Raw genomic sequence first — 15,310 nt, forward strand, 5'->3', positions numbered from 1 at the left:
TACATCTGGAGTGCTAACTAGCGAACTAGCTAGATTTATTGTTACCAAGTCTGTCACATGAGATTAGTAGGTAAGAATGTCCAAAGGCCCTTGGTAACAACCACAGACAGACAGACAATCCTGCCCTGGACTACAGGAAATGTGAAGGTGATTTTGGCACACAGACAATCCTGCCCTGGACTACAGGAAATGTGAAGGTGATTTTGGCACACAGACAAACCTGCCCTGGACTACAGGAAATGTGAAGGTGATTTTGGCACACAGACAAACAGGCCAACGGCAGTTATCAAGAGATTAGGTGTTCTGCTTTGGCAATATATTTTCCTGCCTGAGTGATATTACAATATGATAAAGTTGTTACTGTCTTTTATGCACATTTAGCTTGACACTGTTATTGTTTAACTAGACACTTATTGTCTACTCTTACTTGGGGATTCAAATGAAAGGGTGGAACCATAATTTATTCTAAAACAAAAAAAATACATAAAAAACTAAAATGAGAACTTATATTTAAATACACAAAAAAAAAAACGAAATATAAATCATATATAAATAAGTGGTCACATGTTTTATTAATATACTGTAATATTGGTACTGTAGTATGATAGGGCCTTAACAGCCAAGGCAGTAGATTAGATTGGACATACACTTGTAAACAACATTGGGATATAAAGTCCTATAAAGCATAGGCCTCTGGTAGGCCAGACTCTCGTCCCAAATGGCACCCTATTCATATAGTGCATTACTTCTGACTAGTAATTTACTATATTTATTTCACCTTTATTTAACCTTTAACGAGGCAAGTCAGTTAAGAAAAAAATCTTATTTTACAACGACGGCCAAACCCTAAACCCGGTCGACGCTGGGCCAATTGTGCGCCGCCCTATGGGACTCCCAATCACGGCCGGTTGCGATACAGTCCGGAATCGAACCAGGGCGTCTGTAATGACGCCTCTAGTGCTGAGATGCAGTGCCTTAGACCGCTGCGCCACTCGGGAGCCCTGTAATAAGGTACAGGGTGACATTTGAGACACAACACAGGACAGGACAGGAGAGACATATAGTCAGGCACAGGACAGTACACACAGGCCATGCAAGGCCGGAACTACAGCGCCATTGCAATGTGGCTGCTTGAACTGCCCCTCACACATCATAATTTGTAAGTCGCTCTGGATAAGAGCGTCTGCTAAATGACTTAAATGTAAAATGTAAATGTAATGATGCTGCTGCACTTCTGTGTCTGGCCACCAGAGGGGGTGCTAGAGCACCAATCAGGGTAGGGAGAAGGGGACGTGGGAGGGGCCAAGTCTAACATGCACACTTCTTCTGGTCAGGCGCAGCGTCCTCCAACTTGGTGGCTCCTCCCCCGTTTGCGGGCTCGGCGGTGGGCTTGTCGACACACTGCTCCATCCTCTTCATGACCAGGTCTAGTAGAGTGAGGACCGCCTTGTCCACCTCAGACCCCGTCGCTGCCGACGTCTCAAAGTACGGGATCCTACAGGGGACATACAGAACCCACATCAGACAGGACCACACCAACTCCCACATCAGACAGGACCACACCAACTTCCACATCAGACAGGACCACACCAACACCCACATCAGACAGGACCACACCAACTCCCACATCAGACAGGACCACATCAACACCCACATCAGACAGGACCACATCAACACCCACATCAGACAGGACCACACCAGACAGGGCCACACCAACACCCACATCAGACAGGACCACATCAACACCCACATCAGACAGGATCACACCAGACAGGGCCACACCAACACCCACATCAGACAGGACCACATCAACACCCACATCAGACAGGATCACACCAACACCCACATCAGGCAGGACCACACCAGACAGGGCCACACCAACACCCACATCAGACAGGACCACACCCACATCAGAGCATTCTACCTGGTCTTACTAGTCGTATCTTATATCTGAAAGTTAAATCGAGTGACCGTGTCAAGCACGTCAGGGTATAAGGGACTGAACATGCTAGACACCGATAGAGACGGTCGTAATAACAACCAAACGACTCCGGTTATGTCTTGAGAAGAGATCCGCCAGGTATTATTTTTATGTTAATGAACCACAAACTCTCTGCTAGTACAGCTCTGAATGACAAGCCCGGCACTCAGACATGACAGAGGCGGCATCGGCTGCGTCCCAAATGACACCCTATTCCATAGTTAGTACAGTACTTTAGACCAGAGCCCTATGGAACCCTATTCCCTACATAGTGCACTACTTTAGACCAGAGCCCTATGGAACCCTATTCCCTACATAGTGCACTACTTTAGACCAGAGCCCTATGGAACCCTATTCCCTATATAGTTCACTACTTTAGCATGTCTTGGGGGTATGATATACAATGCTAACCTCCACTGTTATTGTAATGGTGAGAGGTTAGCATGTCTTGGGGTTATGATATAAAATGCTAACATCCCCTGTTATTGTAATGGTGAGAGGTTAGCATGTCTTGAGGGTATGATATAAAATGCTAACCTCCCCTGTTATTGTATTGGTGAGAGGTTAGCATGTCTTGAGGGTATGATATGAAATGCTACACTCCCCTGTTATTGTAATGGTGAGAGGTTAGCATGTCTTGGGGTTATGATATAAAATGCTACACTCCCCTGTTATTGTAATGGTGAGAGGTTAGCATGTCTTGAGGGTATGATATGAAATGCTATTACCTCCCCTGTTATTGTAATGGTGAGAGGTTAGCATGTCTTGGGGTTATGATATAAAATGCTACACTCCCCTGTTATTGTAATGGTGAGAGGTTAGCATGTCTTGAGGGTATGATATGAAATGCTACACTCCCCTGTTATTGTAATGGTGAGAGGTTAGCATGTCTTGGGGGTATGATATAAAATGCTACACTCCCCTGTTATTGTAATGGTGAGAGGTTAGCATGTCTTGTGCGTATGATATAAAATGCTAATCTCCCCAGTTATTGTATTGGTGAGAGGTTAGCATGTCTTGGGGGTATGATATAAAATGCTAACCTCCCCTGTTATTGTATTGGTCAGAGGTTAGCATGTCTTGAGGGTATGATATAAAATGCTACACTCCGCTGTTATTGTATTGGTGAGAGGTTAGCATGTCTTGAGGGTATGATATGAAATGCTACACTCCCCTGTTATTGTAATGGTGAGAGGTTAGCATGTCTTGGGGTTATGATATAAAATGCTACACTCCCCTGTTATTGTAATGGTGAGAGGTTAGCATGTCTTGAGGGTATGATATGAAATGCTATTACCTCCCCTGTTATTGTAATGGTGAGAGGTTAGCATGTCTTGGGGTTATGATATAAAATGCTACACTCCCCTGTTATTGTAATGGTGAGAGGTTAGCATGTCTTGAGGGTATGATATGAAATGCTACACTCCCCTGTTATTGTAATGGTGAGAGGTTAGCATGTCTTGGGGGTATGATATAAAATGCTACACTCCCCTGTTATTGTAATGGTGAGAGGTTAGCATGTCTTGTGCGTATGATATAAAATGCTAATCTCCCCAGTTATTGTATTGGTGAGAGGTTAGCATGTCTTGGGGGTATGATATAAAATGCTAACCTCCCCTGTTATTGTATTGGTCAGAGGTTAGCATGTCTTGAGGGTATGATATAAAATGCTAACCTCCCCTGTTATTGTAATGGTGAGAGGTTAGCATGTCTTGAGGGTATGATATAAAATGCTAATCTTCCCTGTTATTGTAATGGTGAGAGGTTAGCATGTCTTGAGGGTATGATATTTGTGCTATTCATTCAGGATTGTCGGTAACCATGGTAGCGTCCACGTTAATGTAGAAGTGTTTAGAAACATATTCTATTCATATTTACATTAAAAGTGGCTTAAAAATTAGATAATACATGTTTTACTATTCATTTCTATTTGGCACAAAATAATCTGTAACACAACCAAAACAAACAGCAAATGAATCCAACAAGTTTGTCAAGTCTCTAGCTTGATGTAGTCATTGAGTGGTAGGAATATGGGACCAAATACCGTAATTTCCGGACTATAAGCCGCTACTTTTTTCCCACGCTATGAACCTTGCGCTTTATACAATGACGCGGCTAATTTTTGGATTTTTCCCGCTTTCACAAATTCATGCCGCCAAAAAACTGAGCACTGTCACATAATGTGACGTAAATCGAGCTCGCTCAAACTTTCCATCATTCTGATTACGGTAGTCATTTTGTCACCCTCATCATGGCAAAGACACGGAGAAATGCATATGATGCAGCTTTCAATTTGAAGGCGATCGATCTGGCTGTTGGAAAAGGAAATAGAGCTGCTGCACGGGAGCCTTAATGAGTCGATGATAAGACGTTGGAAACAGCAGCGTGAGAAACTGACTTAGTGCAAAAAGACAACAAAAGTTTTCAGAGGAAAGAAAAGCAGATGGCCCGAACTAGAAAATGAGGCTTGGATGAGTTTGCCTCCGGATGAAAGTGAGGAGAGCGCAATGAAAACGATCCAACATCGGATGAAGCAATTCTGAGGCTATTCAACTCCGACACCAAAGGAGATGACTTCAGTGGTTTCAGTGCACAGGAGGAAGATAGTGACCAAGGACTTTCTTGGTAGGCTATTGTTTACTGCTATTTAAAAAAAAAAAAAATGTTACAAGCCTGTTTCGTTAAAGCCTATTTATTTTTGTTACAAGCCGTGTTTCGTTAAAGCCTATTTATTTTTGTTACAAGCCGTGTTTCGTTTAAAGGCTGTGTAAAGTTCATTTGTTTCAATGTACCGGTAGGCACCTGCGGCTTATAGACACGTGCGGCTTATTTATGTACAAAAAAATAAATAAAATTAAATTCAGTGGGTGCGGCTTATATTCAGGTGCGCTTAATAGTCCAGCAATTACGGTACTAAACTTTTCACTACTTTAATACAGTGCATTTGTCCCCATGCTTTTGGTCCCCTAAAATGGAAGGACTATGTACAAACAGTGCTGTAACTTCTAAACGGTTCACCCGATATGGAGGAAAATACCCTCAAATTAAAGCTGACAGTCTGCACTTTAACCTCATAGTCATTGTATCATTTCAAAGTGCTGGAGTACAGAGCCAAAATAACTAAACACGTGTCACTGTCCCTCTACTTTTGGAGCTCACTGTCTGTGTAGATGACGGGGGTAACTCTCTCCTACTCACCCGTACTTGTCGGCTAGTTCCTTAGCCTGCTCCTCCTGCACCTCTCTCTGGTCCGCCAGGTCTGCCTTGTTGCCCACCAACACCATGTCTGGGTTCTCACAGTATGCATTGGCCTGCAGCTGGCCTGAGGACAACATGGCACCGTTAACATTGTGGACAAAAAAAATCACTAAGCACCCTTTCTCTGCCTCCCACTCACTCCTTTTCCTTTGGTGTCCATCTCTTTGGGACATGTGAAGCGCTGTGGGCCCTCATACTCATTCTATAGTTGACCTTTTAGTCACCTTTTCTACTTCCTGTGCTCTCCCTAAATCTAAAGCCAGGATGATTTATGTAACTTTTATTTGACAGGAAGACATACTGAGACCAAGGTCTCTTTTACAAATGCAATATATAATAGTATAATACAATATCAAACACACATTAAACACTATATACACTGTATATATGAACATGTAGTCCATCTGAGACATTCTAATGATGGAACATGTAGTCCATCTGAGACATTCTAATGATGGAACATGTAGTCCATCTGAGACATTCTAATGATGGAACATGTAGTCCATCTGAGACATTCTAATGATGGAACATGTAGTCCATCTGAGACATTCTAATGATGGAACATGTTGTCCATCTGAGACATTATTTAGAGAGTTTAAATGCAACATGTATTTTCTTTTAGCCCATATTAATCACACGTTTTAAATCAGCTAGGGATTCCTGCATAGCTGTAGTTTTGACACAGTCAGATCAACAGCCAGATCAACAGTCAGATCAACAGCCAGATCAACAGTCAGATCAACAGCCAGATCAACAGTCAGATCAACAGTCAGATCAACAGCCAGATCAACAGCCAGATCAACAGTCAGATCAACAGTCAGATCAACAGTCAGATCAACAGTCAGATCAACAGCCAGATCAACAGTCAGATCAACAGTCAGATCCATAGTCAGATCAACAGCCAGATCAACAGCCAGATCAACAGTCAGATCAACAGCCAGATCAACAGCCATATCAACAGCCAGATCAACAGCCAGATCAACAGCCAGATACACAGTCAGATACACAGTCAGATCAACAGTCAGATCAACAGTCAGATCAACAGTCAGATCAACAGTCAGATCAACAGCCAGATCAACAGCCAGATCAACAGTCAGATCAACAGCCAGATCAACAGTCAGATCAACAGTCAGATCAACAGTCAGGGCAATATCATACATAATACAGAACAGGTCCCAAAATGGACCCCTGTGGTACACCTTTATGTACATCAAGAAATTCAGACTTAACCCCATCAATCACGACGGCCTGAGTTCTGTCACTGAGATAATCATGAAACCAAGAACAGGCGTCAGAGCTCAGACCTATCGAGGACAACGTATTCTATAAAATAACACGATCAACAGTATCAAAAAGCTTTTGACAGGTCCACTAACAAAGCAACACATTTCATTTTAGCATCTAAAGCATTGACAATATCATTAACAACTAACGTGGTTGCTGTGATAGTGCTATGGCCAGGTCTAAACCCTGATTGGATGGCCTAAACCCTGATTGGATGGCCAGGCCTAAATCCTGATTGGTTTACATTCAATCAGTGTGATCAGAATACAGAATGCCACCGCTGAATACTACTACCCTGATGAAGGCAGCTTGCTGTCAAAACGTTGGCTAATATATACAAGTATTGTATCAGATTAATACAGGGTGAGCATCACTTCTTTTGAAGAGTTTTGAACCACTGGACTGGGCCTGGCTAATGCTGGACTGGGCCTCGCTAATGCTGGACTGGGCCTCGCTAACTCAGGTCTGGGCCTCGCTAGCTTGCTAACTTAAGTATGGGCCTCGCTAACTCTGGACTGGGCCTTGCTAACTTAGGTCTGGGTCTCGCTAACTCTGGTCTGGGCCTCGCTAACTCAGGTCTGGGCCTCGCTAACTCAGTTATGGGCCTCGCTTAATCTGGACTGGGCCTCGCTAAATCTGGACTGGGCCTCGTTAACTCAGGTCTGGGCCTCGCTAACTCTGGATTGGGCCTCGCTAACTCAGGTCTGGGCCTCGCTAAATTAGGACTGGGCCTCGCTAAACCTGGACTGGGCCTGGTTAACCCAGGTCTGCATTTTCCTTTCTCCAGAAAACTGTTTACTACTAACCTTTGCCTACTTCCTGTGCCCTCCCTCCAGGCCTAGCTCTAAGGATGATTACAGTATTGATTGATATTGATCCACTGAGGACCTGTCTGATCTTTCAATACTGCCTTAATTAAACTGTCTTCCTTTCAAATGCCAGGACATCATTGTCAATAAGAATTTGTTATTAACTGACTGGTTAAATAAAGGTAAGGGCAAAAACGTATTTCTATTCAATTGAATAAATGAATTAACTGGAACCCCAACCCTGGCCTGGCCATGTTCTGTACAATTCAGGTTGAAGCATGCTGGTGTTTAGAAGAGATGTGTCTTGTCAAGTGGTCTTGTGTAGCTCAGTTGCTAGAGCACTTGTGCTTGCATTGCCAATGGTCATCGGTTTGATTTCCGCTGGGGCCACCCATAAGAAAAATGTATCCACATATAAGTTGCTTTGGATAAATGTGTCTGCAAAATGGCATATAATATCTCAAGTGCTGTGTGTGTGTGTGTGTGTGTGTGTGTGTGTGTGTTTGTGTGTGTGTGTGTGTGTGTGTGTGTGTGTGTGTGTGTGTGTGTGTGTGTGTGTGTGTCTGTGTGTCTGTGTGTCTGTGTGTGTGTGCACCTAGACCACAACGTACTCATCCAGTTGCGGACGTTGAGAAAGCTCTGTTGGCTGGTGAGGTCAAACATGAGCAGGAAGCCCATGGCATCTCTGAAGAATGCTGTGGTCAGACTCCTGAACCTGGAGGGAGACAACAACAGAATCATCTCTGAAGAATGCTGTGGTCAGACTCCTGAACCTGGAGGGAGACAACAGAATCATCTCTGAAGAATGCTGTGGTCAGACTCCTGAACCTGGAGGGAGACAACAACAGAATCATCTCTGAAGAATGCTGTGGTCAGACTCCTGAACCTGGAGGGAGACAACAACAGAATCATCTCTGAAGAATGCTGTGGTCAGACTCCTGAACCTGGAGGGAGACAACAGAATCATCTCTGAAGAATGCTGTGGTCAGACTCCTGAACCTGGAGGGAGACAACAACAGAATCATCTCTGAAGAATGCTGTGGTCAGACTCCTGAACCTGGAGGGAGACGACAACAGAATCATCTCTGAAGAAGGCTGTGGTCAGACTCCTGAACCTGGAGGGAGACAACAACAGAATCATCTCTGAAGAATGCTGTGGTCAGACTCCTGAACCTGGAGGGAGACAACAACAGAATCATCTCTGAAGAATGCTGTGGTCAGACTCCTGAACCTGGAGGGAGACAACAGAATCATCTCTGAAGAATGCTGTGGTCAGACTCCTGAACCTGGAGGGAGACAACAGAATCATCTCTGAAGAATGCTGTGGTCAGACTCCTGAACCTGGAGGGAGACAACAGAATCATCTCTGAAGAATGCTGTGGTCAGACTCCTGAACCTGGAGGGAGACAACAGAATCATCTCTGAAGAATGCTGTGGTCAGACTCCTGAACCTGGAGGGAGACAACAGAATCATCTCTGAAGAATGCTGTGGTCAGACTCCTGAACCTGGAGGGAGACAACAGAATCATCTCTGAAGAATGCTGTGGTCAGACTCCTGAACCTGGAGGGAGACAACAGAATCATCTCTGAAGAATGCTGTGGTCAGACTCCTGAACCTGGAGGGAGACAACAGAATCATCTCTGAAGAATGCTGTGGTCAGACTCCTGAACCTGGAGGGAGACAACAGAATCATCTCTGAAGAATGCTGTGGTCAGACTCCTGAACCTGGAGGGAGACAACAACAGAATTTTACAAATGGCGTTCCAATTTAGAACCGGGATGTTGACACAGTTTTACCCCAGGTCTCCAGTTTTACCCCAGGTCTCCAGTTTTACCCCAGGTCTCCAGTTTTTCCCCAGGTCTCCAGTTTTACCCCATGTCTCCAGTTTTACCCCAGGTCTCCAGTTTTACCCCAGGTCTCCAGTTTTACCCCAGGTCTCCAGTTTTGCCCCAGGTCTCCAATTTTACCCCAGGTCTCCAGTTTTGCCCCAGGTCTCCAGTTTTGCCCCAGGTCTCCAGTTTTACCCCAGGTCTCCAGTTTTGCCCCAGGTCTCCAGTTTTGCCCCAGGTCTCCAGTTTTACCCCAGGTCTCCAGTTTTACCCCAGGACTCCAGTTTTACCCCAGGTCTCCAGTTTTGCCCCAGGTCTCCAGTTTTACCCCAGGTCTCCAGTTTTACCCCAGGTCTCCAGTTTTGCCCCAGGTCTCCAGTTTTGCCCCAGGTCTCCAGTTTTGCCCCAGGTCTCCAGTTTTACCCCAGGTCTCCAGTTTTACCCCAGGTCTCCAGTTTTACCCCAGGTCTCCAGTTTTGCCCCAGGTCTCCAGTTTTACCCCAGGTCTCCAGTTTTACCCCAGGTCTCCAGTTTTGCCCCAGGTCTCCAGTTTTACCCCAGGTCTCCAGTTTTGCCCCAGGTCTCCAGTTTTACCCCAGGTCTCCAGTTTTACCCCAGGTCTCCAGTTTTGCCCCAGGTCTCCAGTTTTACCCCAGGTCTCCAGTTTTGCCCCAGGTCTCCAGTTTTACCCCAGGTCTCCAGTTTTGCCCCAGTTCTCAAGTTTAAAATACCACTATTTTAACCAGGTTTGTTAGTTAGGGCTTGGGAAACGTGGGACACCAATCAACCGAGGACTGGCTTAGAGAAGGTTTGAGAATGGGGATGGCGACAGTTCAATGGGTTTCTGTACAGCTCTTTGTGACATCAGCTGATGTAAGAAGGGCTTTATAAATACATTTGATTGATTGATTGATTGATTGATGGCAACATCAAGAGTTGTGGTTTCGATTCCCACATATGTCACATATACTGAATATATCTCTGTCAATGGTGACAGTTCCGTAATTTAGCGTCTAATAAATCACCAAGATTGCCAGTGGAGCTTCCAGCTTGCAAAGTGATTCAAGGCACAAATTCGCTATGATCTTTCAATTTAGAGAATTGCAATCTCATTCTGGCATAGAGAAGGCCCGGTCAGAAATTAAATGAGCTGAAGTGTGTGTGTTTGTGTGTGTGTGTGTGTGTGTGTGTGTGTTCGTGTGTAACATACACATGACATAATACATACGGATGAGTCATCAAACTATGAGTCAAAGCTTGATAAATGGACTGGCAGCCTTGAAACAACCGCTGCCTTTCCGTGTGTTTATCTCTGATAGCAGAACACTTCTTATATGCCTTCCAAATGGCACACTATTCCCTATATAGTGCACTACATTAGACCAGAGCCCTATGGAACCCTATTCCCTATATAGTGCACTACTTTTGACCAGAGCCCTATGGAACCCTATTCCCTATATAGTGCACTACTTTTGACTAGAGCCCTATGGAACCCTATTCCCTATATAGTGCACTACTTTTGACCAGAGCCCTATGGAACCCTATTCCCTATATAGTGCACTACTTTTGACTAGAGCCCTATGGAACCCTATTCCCTATATAGTGCACTACTTTTGACCAGAGCCCTATGGAACCCTATTCCCTATATAGTGCACTACTTTTGACTAGAGCCCTATGGAACCCTATTCCCTATATAGTGCACTACTTTTGACTAGAGCCCTATGGAACCCTATTCCCTATATAGTGCACTACTTTTGACCAGAGCCCTATGGAACCCTATTCCCTATATAGTGCACTACATTAGACCAGAGCCCTATGGAACCCTATTCCCTATATAGTGCACTACTTTTGACTAGAGCCCTATGGAACCCTTTACCCTATATCAGGGCTGCCCAACCCTGTTCCTGGAAATCTACTGTCCTGTAGGTTATCAGTCCAACCCTCTTCCTGGAGATCTACTGTCCTGTAGGTTATCAGTCCAACCCTCTTCCTGGAGAGCTACTGTCCTGTAGGTTATCAGTCCAACCCTCTTCCTGGAGATCTACTGTCCTGTAGGTTATCAGTCCAACCCTGTTCCTGGAGATCTACTGTCCTGTAGGTTATCAGTCCAACCCTCTTCCTGGAGATCTATTGTCCTGTAGGTTATCAGTCCAACCCTCTTCCTGGAGATCTACTGTCCTGTAGGTTATCAGTCCAACCCTGTTCCTGGAGATCTACTGTCCTGTAGGTTATCAGTCCAACCCTCTTCCTGGAGATCTATTGTCCTGTAGGTTATCAGTCCAACCCTCTTCCTGGAGATCTACTGTCCTGTAGGTTATCAGTCCAACCCTCTTCCTGGAGATCTACTGTCCTGTAGGTTATCAGTCCAACCCTCTTCCTGGAGATCTACTGTCCTGTAGGTTTTCAGTTCAACCCTCTTCCTGGAGATCTACTGTCCTGTAGGTTTTCAGTCCAACCCTAATTTAACACACCTTGATTCTACTAATTAGCTGCTCAACAAGACCTTAACTAGCTGAATCAGATACGCCAAATTAGGGTTAGACTGATAACCTACAGGACAGTAGAAATGAACACTGGTTGGAATGTAGAGTGGTTGATTCTCAAGAAGCTTCATGAAGTGCATTAGTTTAATCCAGGCTCTGGTCAACGTCGGGAATAGGGTGCGGTTCGGGACACAGCCTCAGTCTGTCTCTCATTGAGGCTTTTTTTTTAGATCAACAGACACGTCAGTTTCTCTCTCGTACGTAGCGAGGTGTCTGACCCGCTAGTGCAACAGTTTAGCTTCTGTCCCTCTAATCGCCCCTACCTGGGCTCGAACCAGGGACACTCTGCACACATCCACAACAGTCACCCACATAGCATTGTTACCCATCACTCCACAAAAGCTGCGGCCCTTGCAGAGCAAGGGGAACAACTACTTCAAGGTCTCAGAGCGAGTGACGTCACTGATTGAACCGCTATTAGCGCGCACCACCGCTAACTAGCGTCACGCCGGTTACACTAGCAACACAGACTGATGCTGTGAAGACGCAGTGAAGACGCCTCATTGTTAAGGCTTGTTCAGATGCTGTGAAGACGCCTCAATGTTAAGTCTTGTTAAGACGCTGTGAAGGCGCCTCAATGTTAAGTCTTGTTAAGACGCTGTGAAGGCGCCTCATTGTTAAGTCTTGTTAAGACGCTGTGAAGGCACCTCATTGTTAAGTCTTGTTAAGACGCTGTGAAGACGCCTCATTGTTAAGTCTTGTTAAGACGCTGTGAAGATGCCTCAATGTTAAGTCTTGTTAAGACGCTGTGAAGACGCCTCATTGTTAAGGCTTGTTCAGATGCTGTGAAGACGCCTCAATGTTAAGTCTTGTTAAGACGCTGTGAAGATGCCTCAATGTTAAGTCTTGTTAAGACGCTGTGAAGACGCCTCATTGTTAAGTCTTGTTAAGACGCTGTGAAGACGCCTCATTGTTAAGTCTTGTTAAGACGCTGTGAAGATGCCTCAATGTTAAGTCTTGTTAAGACGCTGTGAAGACGCCTCATTGTTAAGCCTTGTTAAGACGCTGTGAAGACGCCTCATTGTTAAGGCTTGTTCAGACGCTGTGAAGACACCTCATTGTTAAAGCTTGTTAAGATGCTGTGAAGACGCCTCATTGTTAAGCCTTGTTAAGACGCTGTGAAGACGCCTCATTGTTAAGGCTTGTTCAGACGCTGTGAAGACGCCTCATTGTTAAGGCTTGTTCAGACGCTGTGAAGACGCCTCAATGTTAAGTCTTGTTAAGACGCTGTGAAGACGCCTCATTGTTAAGTCTTGTTAAGACGCTGTGAAGACGCCTCAATGTTAAGTCTTGTTAAGACGCTGTGAAGACGCCTCATTGTTAAGGCTTGTTCAGACGCTGTGAAGACACCTCATTGTTAAGTCTTGTCAAGACGCTGTGAAGACGCCTCATTGTTAAGGCTTGTTCAGACGCCTCATTGTTAAGTCTTGTTAAGACGCTGTGAAGACGCCTCAATGTTAAGTCTTGTTAAGACGCTGTGAAGATGCCTCAATGTTAAGTCTTGTTAAGACGCTGTGAAGACGCCTCATTGTTAAGTCTTGTTAAGACGCTGTGAAGACGCCTCAATGTTAAGTCTTGTTAAGACGCTGTGAAGACGCCTCATTGTTAAGGCTTGTTCAGACGCTGTGAAGACGCCTCATTGTTAAGCCTTGTCAAGACGCTGTGAAGACGCCTCATTGTTAAGCCTTGTTAAGACGCTGTGAAGACGCCTCATTGTTAAGTCTTGTTAAGACGCTGTGAAGACGCCTCATTGTTAAGGCTTGTTAAGACGCTGTGAAGACGCCTCAATGTTAAGTCTTGTTAAGACGCTGTGAAGACGCCTCATTGTTAAGTCTTGTTAAGACGCTGTGAAGACGCCTCATTGTTAAGCCTTGTTAAGACGCTGTGAAGGCGCCTCATTGTTAAGGCTTGTTAAGACGCTGTGAAGACGCCTCATTGTTAAGTCTTGTTAAGGCCTTGCAGAACTACATCAACCACAAGGTAAGGGGGAAGTGATACCTTGAGATATAGAGTAGGTAAACAAAACATCAAGCTACAGAACTGAATGGCAGCAGTGGTTTGTCAATGACTTCCTGCTAAGCAAAGCTTAGGTAAGATAGGGTAGTCATAGGAATACCTATCTCTATAATGCATTATAGAGATAGGGTAGTCATAGGAATACCTATCTCTATAATGCATTATTGAGATAGGGTAGTCATAGGAATACCTATCTCTATAATGCATTATTGAGATAGGGTAGTCATAGGAATACCTATCTCTATAATGCATTATTGAGATAGGGTAGTCATAGGAATACCTATCTCTATAATGCATTATTGAGATAGGGTAGTCATAGGAATACCTATCTCTATAATGCATTATTGAGATAGGGTAGTCATAGGAATACCTATCTCTATAATGCATTATTGAGATAGGGTAGTCATAGGAATACCTATCTCTATAATGCATTATAGAGATAGGGTAGTCATAGGAATACCTATCTCTATAATGCATTATAGAGATAGGGTAGTCATAGGAATACCTATCTCTATAATGCATTATAGAGATAGGGTAGTCATAGGAATACCTATCTCTATAATGCATTATTGAGATAGGGTAGTCATAGGAATACCTATCTCTATAATGCATTATTGAGATAGGGTAGTCATAGGAATACCTATCTCTATAATGCATTATAGAGATAGGGTAGTCATAGGAATACCTATCTCTATAATGCATTATAGAGATAGGGTAGTCATAGGAATACCTATCTCTATAATGCATTATAGAGATAGGGTAGTCATAGGAATACCTATCTCTATAATGCATTATAGAGATAGGGTAGTCATAGGAATACCTATCTCTATAATGCATTATAGAGATAGGGTAGTCATAGGAATACCTATCTCTATAATGCATTATAGAGATAGGGTAGTCATAGGAATACCTATCTCTATAATGCATTATAGAGATAGGGTAGTCATAGGAATACCTATCTCTATAATGCATTATAGAGATAGGGTAGTCATAGGAATACCTATCTCTATAATGCATTATAGAGATAGGGTAGTCATAGGAATACCTATCTCTATAATGCATTATAGAGATAGGGTAGTCATAGGAATACCTATCTCTATAATGCATTATTGAGATAGGGTAGTCATAGGAATACCTATCTCTATAATGCATTATAGAGATAGGGTAGTCATAGGAATACCTATCTCTATAATGCATTATAGAGATAGGGTAGTCATAGGAATACCTATCTCTATAATGCATTATAGAGATAGGGTAGTCATAGGAATACCTATCTCTATAATGCATTATAGAGATAGGGTAGTCATAGGAATACCTATCTCTATAATGCATTATTGAGATAGGGTAGTCATAGGAATACCTATCTCTATAATGCATTATAGAGATAGGGTAGTCATAGGAATACCTATCTCTATAATGCATTATAGAGATAGGGTAGTCATAGGAATACCTATCTCTATAATGCATTATAGAGATAGGGTAGTCATAGGAATACCTATCTCTATAATGCATTATAGAGATAGGGTAGTCATAGGAATACCTATCTCTATAATGCATTATTGAGATAGGGTAGTCATAGGAATACCTA

General features: G+C 43.7%; 1 protein-coding gene across 4 annotated transcripts in view; it reads right to left on the bottom strand.

Moving 5' to 3' along the window:
* Positions 1 to 1,223: 1,223 nt before the first annotated feature.
* rab27b (RAB27B, member RAS oncogene family) overlaps positions 1,224 to 15,310 on the bottom strand; it is a 70,208-nt gene continuing 56,121 nt past the window's right edge. For all 4 annotated transcript variants that reach the window (XM_055865165.1, XM_055865172.1, XM_055865190.1 and 1 more), the window contains 3 exons: positions 7,944 to 8,047; positions 5,180 to 5,303; positions 1,224 to 1,495 (listed from right to left, as the gene is read on the bottom strand). In XM_055865165.1, the coding sequence (XP_055721140.1) occupies positions 1,309 to 1,495; positions 5,180 to 5,303; positions 7,944 to 8,047 (415 nt within the window). In that variant the 3' untranslated portion in view covers positions 1,224 to 1,308. The remainder of the gene's footprint in view (positions 1,496 to 5,179; positions 5,304 to 7,943; positions 8,048 to 15,310) is intronic.

The sequence above is a fragment of the Salvelinus fontinalis genome, chromosome 2, assembly GCF_029448725.1.
Source record: "Salvelinus fontinalis isolate EN_2023a chromosome 2, ASM2944872v1, whole genome shotgun sequence".
Classification (NCBI taxonomy): Eukaryota; Metazoa; Chordata; class Actinopteri; order Salmoniformes; family Salmonidae; genus Salvelinus; species Salvelinus fontinalis.